General features: G+C 41.5%; 1 protein-coding gene across 2 annotated transcripts in view; it reads left to right on the forward strand.

The window, feature by feature from the left end:
• Nucleotides 1–9,778, forward strand: part of LBX2 (ladybird homeobox 2) — a 39,020-nt gene extending 29,242 nt beyond the window's left edge. Inside the window, exons 2-3 of one of the 2 annotated variants that reach the window (XR_008850968.1) lie at nucleotides 7,517–8,226; nucleotides 8,299–9,778. Coding sequence is in view for 1 of the 2 variants with exons in the window: in XM_056551506.1 (XP_056407481.1) it covers nucleotides 7,517–7,965 (449 nt within the window). In the remaining variant the exon portion in view is untranslated. Of the gene's footprint in view, nucleotides 1–7,516 lie in introns of both variants that reach the window. The other variant, XM_056551506.1, reaches the window with a different exon arrangement.
• The last annotated feature ends 612 nt before the right edge of the window (nucleotides 9,779–10,390 follow it).

Consider the following 10,390-nt stretch of genomic DNA (forward strand, 5'->3'; position numbering starts at 1 on the left):
TGAAGTAATTCAGTAGTCTGGTTTGAGGTCTGAATTAATTCAGAATTGAATAAAGTCTGAAGTAATGTTGGACCCTGGTCTGGGGTCTAAGATAATGTTGGAGTCTGGTCTGAGGTCTGAAGTAATATTGGAGCCTTGTCTGGGGTCTGAAGTACTGGTGGAATCTGGTCTGTAATCTGAAGTAATGTTGGAGTCTGGTGTGTGGTCTGAAGCAATCAGGAGTCTTGTCTGAGGTATGAAGTAAGAAAACAGTCTTCTCTGGCGTCAGAAGTAAGGTAGGAGTCTTGTCTGGGGTCTGAAGTTAGGTAGGACTTGTGTGGGGTCTGAGGTACTTCAGGAGTCTTGTCTGGGGTCTGATGTAATGTTGGAGTTTGGTCTGAGGTCTGAAGTAATTCAGGAGTATGGTTTGAGGTCTGAAGTAATTCAAGAGTAATTCTGAAGTATTTTTGGAATCTGGTCTGGGGTCTAAGGTAAAGTTGGAGTCTGGTCTGAGGTCTTCAGTAATGCTGGAGTCAGTTCTGGGGTCTAAAGTAATGTTGGAATCTGGTCTAGGGTCTGAGGCTATGTAGGAGTCTTGTCTGGGGTCTGAAGTAAAGTTGAAGTCTGGTTTGCGGTGTGAAGTAATTCAGGAGTCTGAAGTAATTTTGGAATCTAGTCTGGGGTCTTAATAATGTTGGACTCTGGTCTAGGGTCTGAAGTTATGATAGAGTCTGGTCTGGGGTCTAAACTAAGGCTGGAGTCTGGTCTGGGGTCTAAACTAAGAATGGAGTCTGGTCTGGGGTCTAAAGTAAGAATGGAGTCTGGTCTGGGGTCTAAAGTAAGAATGGAGTCTGGTCTGGGGTCTAAAGTAAGAATGGAGTCTGGTCTGGGGTCTAAATTAAGGATGGAGTCTGGTCTGGGGTCTGAAGTAATAATGGAGTCTGGCCTGGGGTCTGAAGTAATAATGGAGTCTGGCCTGGGGTCTGAAGTAATGTAGGAGTCTTGTCTGGGGTCTAAACTAAGGATGGAGTCTGCTCTGGGGTCTAAAGTAAGAATGGAGTCTGGTCTGGGGTCTAAAGTAATGTAGGAGTCTTGTCTGGAGTTTGAAGTAATTCAGGAGTCTTGTCTGAGGTCTGAAGTTATGTTGAAGTCTGTTCTGGGGTCTGAAATAATGTATGATTCTTGCCTGGGCTGAAGTAAGGGATGAGCAATGTCTTGGCAGAACGGTGTGCACCAGTCACCGTATGTGTTTCTATGGGTGTTAGTCTGGGTGTTTCTCTGCTTCACTTGACATCATTTCCTCTTTTTGTTTTTATGTGGGGTTTACATATTTAAAGGAAGCGTGAGGTAGAATGGCCTAAAGAACAAAAGTCACCGTTTCATGATGCACACTGTTATTTTTACACACCCCTAGTCTCTGGTACTAGGAATGGACACTACTGATCCTGGGATCTCCTCCATGCACTAGAGAGGGTCGGTTCTGATCCGGAGATCTGGCCATATACTAGGGAGAGCTGCACTTTTTTTTTAATATTTTGATATTTTTAATGTATGTGCATTTACCTCAATAAAGATTATGGGGGAGATTCTCAAAGAATTTTGCGCCCCCAAAAAATCAATTTTGCGCCAAAATTTTGGCACGAAATTGACTTTTTTGGGGCGCAAAATTCTTTGAGAATCTCCCCCATAATCTTTATTGAGGTAAATGCACATACATTAAAAATATCAAAATATTAAAAATAGAAAAGTATCGAAGACTTTTTCAAAGAGTTTTGTGCCGCGGTTTACACTGTTCGCGTCAGTTTTGTAAAAGTGGGCGTGTCCACGTATATATTGTTCGCGTCACATGATATTTTCAAAGGGGCGAGAGTCCAATTTGCATCAAAAACTTCACACCAGCTTTTTGAGTTTGTAGTTTTATTGTTTTTGTTTTTACTTTTTTTACTTAGTTTTTTGGGGAAAAGTTGTTAAAAAATTATTTAAAAAAAAGAAATAATTATTATTGAAAAATGTTATAAAAAATATATATATATATATTTTTATTTTTTTTCTTGGTCACTGCACCTGCACTCAGCTCAGAAATGTTTTATTTATACAATTATCGCTTGTCTGGGCACTAGTAACCATGGAATATTTTGTGAGATGTTTCCGCCAGAATTTTCTGGGATGTAAAATTTGGGGCAAAAATCAGCAATTTTGGTGCCAAAATTACTGATTCTGGCAACAAACTTGGTAGTTTTGGCACAAAAAAATCCAATATGGCTGCAACAAAAAGATTTTTTGGGCGGAAAAAACAAACAAAAGATGCACGAAAATGAATTTTCATATTTTCAAAGCAGCACAAAAGACCTTTGAAAATGTGAGGAGAAAAATAAACTGTGAATAATATCACTGGAACAGAAATTACTGAAGTTTTTGAGAATCTCCCCCTATGTTTGATTATCTAGTGTTATTCTGGTACCTTCCTTTTTGGTTATATATTGGTAGTACTGTCCAGTACACGGCCAGTTCATATTGCCGTCTATATATGTGTAATTATTGGAGTGTGTCAGTTCTGATACTGAGATCTGGTCTATTTATTGGAGTGTGTCGGTTCTGATACTGAGATCTGGTCTATTTATTGGAGTGTGTCGCTTCTGATACTGGGATCTGGTCTATTTATTGGAGTGTGTCGGTTCTGATACTGAGATCTGGTCTATTTATTGGAGTGTGTCGCTTCTGATACTGGGATCTGGTCTATTTATTGTAGTGTGTCGGTTCTGATACTAGGATCTGGTCTATTTATTGGAGTGTGTCGGTTCTGATACTGGGATCTGGTCTATTTATTGGAGTGTGTCGGTTCTGATACTGGGATCTGGTCTATTGGAGTGTGTCGGTTCTGATACTGGGATCTGGTCTATTTATTGAAGTTTGTGGGTTCTGACACTGGGATCTGGTCTATTTATTGGAGTGTGTCGGTTCTTATATTGGGATCTGGTCTATTGGAGTGTGTCAGTTCTGATACTGGGATCTGGTCTATTTATTGAAGTGTGTCGGTTCTTATATTGAGATCTGGTCTATTGGAGTGTGTCGGTTCTGACACTGGGATCTGGTCTATTTATTGCAGTGTTTCGGTTCTGATACTGGGATCTTGTCTATTTATTGGAGTGGAGTGTGTCGGTTCTTATCTTGGGATCTGCTTTATGTACTAGTAAGGGTCAGCAATAATAACAGGATCTCCTCGAGTAGGGACAGCCGGTACTGGTGCTAGGATTTAGTCTGCTAAGCTGGATTTTCCTTATTGTCTACACTTGAGTTGTTGTCCTCAACCTTATGGATCATATCGAAGACCCATCTGTGACTCTCAGAGGATCCTTGTACTACACTACTGCTCTTGATCCGGTTGATATGAAATATTAGGGAGTGGATCTTCTTTGGATTATACAGTTCTGCAGATTTATAGTGAGAGAAGTCCTGAGGAAATCCCAGGGTCCTGTAGTTGAGGCTGGAGGTCCATGACACGTGGTTATGTAATCCCTCAACGTCTGCACCACCTGATACTGGATTTACTGGTTTGGAATGTGATAAGCGGCGTCTTTCGTCCATCATAAAGCAGCTGCGATGCCTGATGATGGCTCAAGCCCTTCTCTTGTTGCCCACATCTCATTGCCAGCTATATAAATACTCCGTCTGGAGAAGATTCCCTCATCTGTCAGTGATCACGCCAGGCCTCAAACATGAGGAACGTCTCACCCAGACAACACCCAGTCTGTGGGCGCACTTCCAAGATAAGACATAAGCACATCCTTCTTTATGAGAGCAGGAGGACATGCAGGAGCCACCAGGATCAGATTTATGGAATCCTGTCCTCTCCTTAATGAGCTGCCTCATAGGATTACAATGATGTATTACAGGAAGGACATGACAGTGATCTACTACAGATAGAAGACAATGATCTACTACAGATAGAAGAGGATAGTGATCTACTCAAGATAGAAGGCAATGATCTACTACAGATAGAAGAGGACAATGATCATCTACTACAGATAGAAGAGGACAGTGATCGACTACAGATAGTAGAGGGCAGTGATCGACTACAGATAGTAGAGGGCAGTGATCGACTACAGATAGAAGAGGGCAGTGATCGACTACAGATAGAAGAGGGCAGTGATCGACTACAGATAGAAGAGGGCAGTGATCGACTACAGATAGAAGAGGGCAGTGATCGACTACAGATAGAAGAGGGCAGTGATCGACTACAGATAGAAGAGGGCAGTGATCGACTACAGATAGAAGAGGGCAGTGATCGACTACAGATAGAAGAGGGCAGTGATGGACTACACATAGAAGAGGACAATGATCATCTACTACAGATAGAAGAGGACAGTGATCGACAATGGTCTACAACAAGAAGACGAGGATAATGGTCTACTACAAGAAAAGGAGGATATGGTTAACTACAGGAAGACGGGATAATGACCTACTACAAGAAGATGATGAGGGTAATGGTCTTCTACAAGAAGACAAGGATAATGGTCTACTACAGGACGAGGACAATGGTCTACTACAAGAAGAGGAGGATAATGGTCTACTACAAGAAGACATGGGTAATGGTCTACTACAGGAACACAAGGATAATGGTCTACTACAAGAAGACATGGGTAATGGTCTACTACAGGACGAGGACAATGGTCTACTACAAGAAGACATGGGTAATGGTCTACTACAGGAAGAGGACAATGGTCTACTACAGGAACACAAGGATAATGGTCTACTACAAGAAGACAAGGATAATGGTCTACTACAGGACGAGGACAATGGTCTACTACAAGAAGACATGGGTAATGGTCTACTACAGGAAGAGGACAATGGTCTACTACAAGAAGACATGGGTAATGGTCTATTACAGGAAGAGGACAATGGTCTACTACAGGAAAACGAGGATAATGGTCTACTACAAGAAGACATGGGTAATGGTCTACTACAAGAAGACATGGGTAATGGTCTACTACAGGAAGACGAGGATAATGGTCTACTAAAAGAAGACGAGGATAATGGTCTACTACAGGAAAAGGACAATAGTCTACTACAAGAAGACGAGGATAATAGTCTACTACAAGAAGACGAGGATAATAGTCTACTACAAGAAGACGAGGATAATTGTCTACTACAAGAAGACGAGGATAATTGTCTACTACAAGAAGACAGGGATAATGGTCTACTACAAGAAGAGGGCAATGGTCTACTACAGGAAGACGAGGATAATAGTCTACTACAAGAATACATGGGTAATGGTCTACTACAGGAAGAGGACAATGGTCTACTACAAGAAGATGAGGATAATAGTCTACTACAAGAAGACATAGGTAATGGTCTACTACAGGAAGAGGACAATGGTCTACTACAAGAAGACGAGGATAATGGTCTACTACAAGAAGATGAGGATAATGGTCTACTACAGGAAAAGGACAATGGTCTACAACAAGAAGACGAGGATAATGGTCTACTACAAGAAGAGGAGGATAATGGTCAACTACAGGGAGACGGGGATAATGGTCTACTACAAGAAGACGAGGATAATGGTCTACTACAAGATGACGAGGATAATGGTCTACTACAGGAAAAGGACAATGGTCTACAACAAGAAGACCAGGATAATGGTCTACTACAAGAAGAGGAGGATATTGGTCAACCACAGGGAGACGGGGATAATGTTCTACTACAAGAAGACCAGGATAATGGTCTACTACAAGAAGAGGAGGATATTGGTCAACTACAGGGAGACGGGGATAATGTTCTACTACAAGAAGACGAGGATAATGGTCTACTACAAGATGACGAGGATAATGGTCTACTACAGGTAGATATAGACAGTGACAAGCTACACTTAGAAGAGGACAATTACTACTGTAAGGACAATAATCTACTACAGATACTGGGAGTACAATGATCTAGTACAGAAATTATGAGATGATAATCTTCTACAAAGATTTAATAATGATCATTTAACAAGAGGTGACAATGATCTACTAAAGGAAGAAAAGGACGATCTACTACAAGAAGAAGAGGACAATGATGAGCTACCAAAAGAAGAGGACAATTACTTACTATGGGAAGAAAAGGACAGTGATCTACTACAGGAATAAGATGAAGACTATGGGTAGAAGAAGACAATTATCTACTATAGGTAGAAGACAGCAGTGGTCAACTATAGTTCTTCAAGTTGATGCTGAAAAAATGGTTAAAAGTAAGGATATGAGCAACTGTGATAGGGTCTCATTGTAATGTGCAGATGACTAGGTCAGAGCATCCGCAGAGCTGATGGTTTTGTGAGGTGTTCCTGGTATGCAGGGGTTAGTGCCTACAAAAAGTGTCCAAGGAAGAACTGTGGTGACCAGTGACAGGGTCATGGGGGCCCAAGGCTCATGGATGTGTGTGTGCGGTGAATGCCTGTCTGGTCTGATCCCACAGAAGAGCTGCTGTAGACAAACTGCTGAGCTCCTATAGCAGCACAAAGGGAACCGACACAATATTAGGTCGATGATTAGAACACGTATTGTGATGTATACATGGGGCAGGGAAGGACAATGGCTTCTTGGGTGCCTCTGCTGGGACAGTGATACAGTCGTGATGCTCACAGTTTACAGCATGGTTGTAGATCAGTCAGGTTATGTGACCTGTGAGCCCACCAGTTGTGTGGACTATGGGTTGGACCATTGGTGCATCATATGGATGGACTTTATCCAGGTCCGATCATCTTATATCTCTGTCACTGACCGTTCTCTCAGACACCAAGTAATCATCAGTAAAATGACAGATTGTTTTGAACCTCACAAAGGTTCTGCATCCATCAGGTAACAGTTGTAGGAAATGTGACAAATATCACTAGTGGGGTCAGGAACTAAGACACCTACATGAGAATATACGGATGGTGTCACCTCAGCGGAGACTTGGAGAGTGTGCAGCCCTGGATCATCATCTCATAGGTGACAGGTGGCCAAGTGCCCCATTTCTACACTGGAGGGCACATATATGTTTAAATGTTATTCAACCTAGAGTTATGGATTATAAGGGTGAAGAACATAAGGAGAACATCTCTGGACATATTGTGTTGTGTTATACATATAAGCCCATCCTTTAAGGGGTTCTCTGCTTTGAACAATGAGTAGGGTCTCTTGATAACAAGCTGATCTTTGGATGGATGGAAGAATGTGTGTGTGTGTATGTATATATATATATATATATATATATATATATAATATACGGACAGATGAGAATGTGAGTAAATAGGTGGAAGACTATATGGGTATCTAGATGGATGGACAGATGACTAGTGGGTATCTAGATGGATGGACAGAGGACTAATTGGATGACTGGATGGTAAAGGAGATAGAGTTAGATGATGAACAAATGATTGGTGGGAGGACTGGGTGGGTATACGGATATATAGGGGGATGGTTGTATAGATGGATGATGGGCAGTTGACTGGGGGTCATAGACTCTTGTATCTTCTCTTGGGACTGACCCTCTTCATCTTCTCTTCTTCTCACACTGAAAGGTCACGAGCCGATGGGTTCCTACGGTCATCGTTCAAACTCTAAGAAAAGACGAAAATCTCGAACAGCTTTCACCAACCACCAGATCTACGAGCTGGAGAAACGTTTCCTCTACCAGAAATACTTGTCCCCTGCTGACCGTGACCACATTGCCCAACAGCTAGGACTCAGCAATGCCCAGGTCATCACCTGGTTCCAGAACCGAAGAGCCAAGATGAAGAGGGACTTGGAGGAGATGAAGGCCGATGTGGAGTCATTGAAGAAGCTTCCACCGCATACACTGGAAAAACTGGTGTCCATGCCTGAGGGTGAGCCGGGGGAGGAGGACGAGGACACCAGGATGTGCTCCCCGACCTCACAAGGACTGTTCCTCCATTCACCACAGTGTCTCTCCATGGAACACACAGTTGATGAATTCTCAGAAGATGAGGAGATCGAGGTGGATAACTAAAAGACTGGAGGCCATAGAAGCAGAGAACCCTTAATGTGCTACAGACTCCAAGAGAAGGAGGAAGGAAGGAAGGGAAGGGTGGAAGGAAAGAAGAAGTAATGAGGGATGGAAGAAAGGAGAGGGAGGAACATGGCAAAGAACCATTAGACCCAATGAGGAATCACCATCTCAGCCAAAGCTCATCATCTCCAGACAAGTTATCTCTGCTGTGCAGACATCTACAGAGCAGATACTGAGAATTACACCCAGTATACAGGACAGGTGGTACTGTGCAGTGTCCATATATACAGAATAAGAGCAGATACTGAGAATTACACCCAACATACAGGACAGGAGAAGTGGTACTGTGCAGTGTCCATATATACAGAATAAGAGCAGATACTGAGAATTACACCCAACATACAGGACAGGAGAAGTGGTACTGTGCAGTGTCCATATATACAGAATAAGAGCAGATACTAAAAATTACACCCAACATACAGGACAGGAGAAGTGGTACTGTGCAGTGTCCATATATACAGAATAAGAGCAGATACTGAGAATTACACCCAACATACAGGACAAAAGTGGTACTGTGCAGTGTCTATATATACAGAATAAGAGCAGATACTAAAATTACACCCAAAATACAGGACAGGAGAAGTGGTACTGTGCAGTGTCCATATATACAGGATATGAGCAGATACTGAGAATTACACCCAACATACAGGACAGGAAAAGTGGTATTGTGCAGTGTCCATATATACAGAATAAGAGCAGATACTAAAAATTACACCCAACATACAGGACAGGAAAAGTGGTATTGTGCAGTGTCCATATATACAGAATAAGAGCAGATACTAAAAATTACACCCAACATACAGGACAGGAAAAGTGGTACTGTGCAGTGTCCATATATACAGAATAAGGGCAGATACTAAAAATTACACCTAACATACAGGACAGGAAAAGTGGTACTGTGCAGTGTCCATATATACAGAATAAGAGCAGATACTAAAAATTACACCTAACATACAGGACATGAGAAGTGGTACTGTGCAGTGTCCATATATACAGAATAAGAGCAGATACTAAAAATTACACCCAACATACAGGACAGGAAAAGTGGTACTGTGCAGTGTCCATATATACAGGATATGAGCAGATACTGAGAATTACACCCAGAGAAGTGGTACTGTGCAGTGTCCATTTATACAGAATAAGAGCAAATACTGAGAATTACACCCATTATACAGGACAGGAGAAGTGGTACTGTGCAGTGTCCATATATACAAAATAAGAGCTGATACTGAGAATTATACCCAGTATACAGGACTGGAGAAGTGGTACTGGGCAGTGTCCATATATACAGGACAGGAGAAGTGGTACTGTGCAGTGTCCATATATACAAAATAAGAGCTGATACTGAGAATTATACCCAGTATACAGGACAGGAGAAGTGGTACTGTGCAGTGTCCATATATACAGGACAGGAGAAGTGGTACTGTGCAGTGTCCTGATACAGATCAGAATGTTTTCCACATGGTTTTCCGAAGAAGGGCTTTTAAAGGAGACTTTTCTGGAGTATCTGACCCTGGGATTTGTCCTCCTCATATAAGAGTTGACTTGACTTCTCACCATGTATAGAAACGTATTTATTTTATTTAAGCCCCTCCTCCTAGGAGCCTCAATCTACTTCCCTGTCACCCAGTCCTCTTCACAATGGACCCCTATGGACAGAAGAATAGGGGCCCCATGGACTGGGTGGGATTATATGACCACGTGGGTAACTCCAGGGGAAGAGGTCAGAGATATGGTCTGTGATCATTCAATAAATTATCGCTGCTTTCCTAAGAGCCTCAGGCGTGTGATGTCTACCGGGATCCAGGTACAATACGGAAACGGGGTCCGAAATAGATGGAAAAGAGGAATGGCAAAAAGTTAAATATTAATAACATCATCATAATCATATTATTATTCTAAATAAAAAATAGTAATAATAAAAAAAAACATGAAAAGTTAAAAAGGAATAATGAAAATAACATAATAAAAAGCTAAATAAAAATAGGAACAATAATATAAAAAACAGGAAAAAATCGGATCTAATAATAATAACAACAAAAATAATATTAACCCCTTAAGGACCAAGCCCATTTTCACCTTAACCCCTTAAGGACCGAGGGTTTTTCCGTTTTTGCATTTTCGTTTTTTCCGCCTTGCCTTTAAAAAATCATAACTCTTTCAATTTTGCACCTAAAAATCCATATGATGCTTATTTTTTGCGCTTTTGCGCCACCAATTCTACTCTGTAATGACGTCAGTCATTTTGCCCAAAAATCTACGGCGAAACGGAAAAAAAAATCATTGTGAGACAAAATTGAAAAAAAAAAACACCTGTTTTGTAACTTTTGGGGGCTTCCGTTTCTACGTAGTACATTTTTCGGTA

Source organism: Hyla sarda, chromosome 1 (genome assembly GCF_029499605.1).
Source record: "Hyla sarda isolate aHylSar1 chromosome 1, aHylSar1.hap1, whole genome shotgun sequence".
Lineage (NCBI taxonomy): Eukaryota > Metazoa > Chordata > Amphibia > Anura > Hylidae > Hyla > Hyla sarda.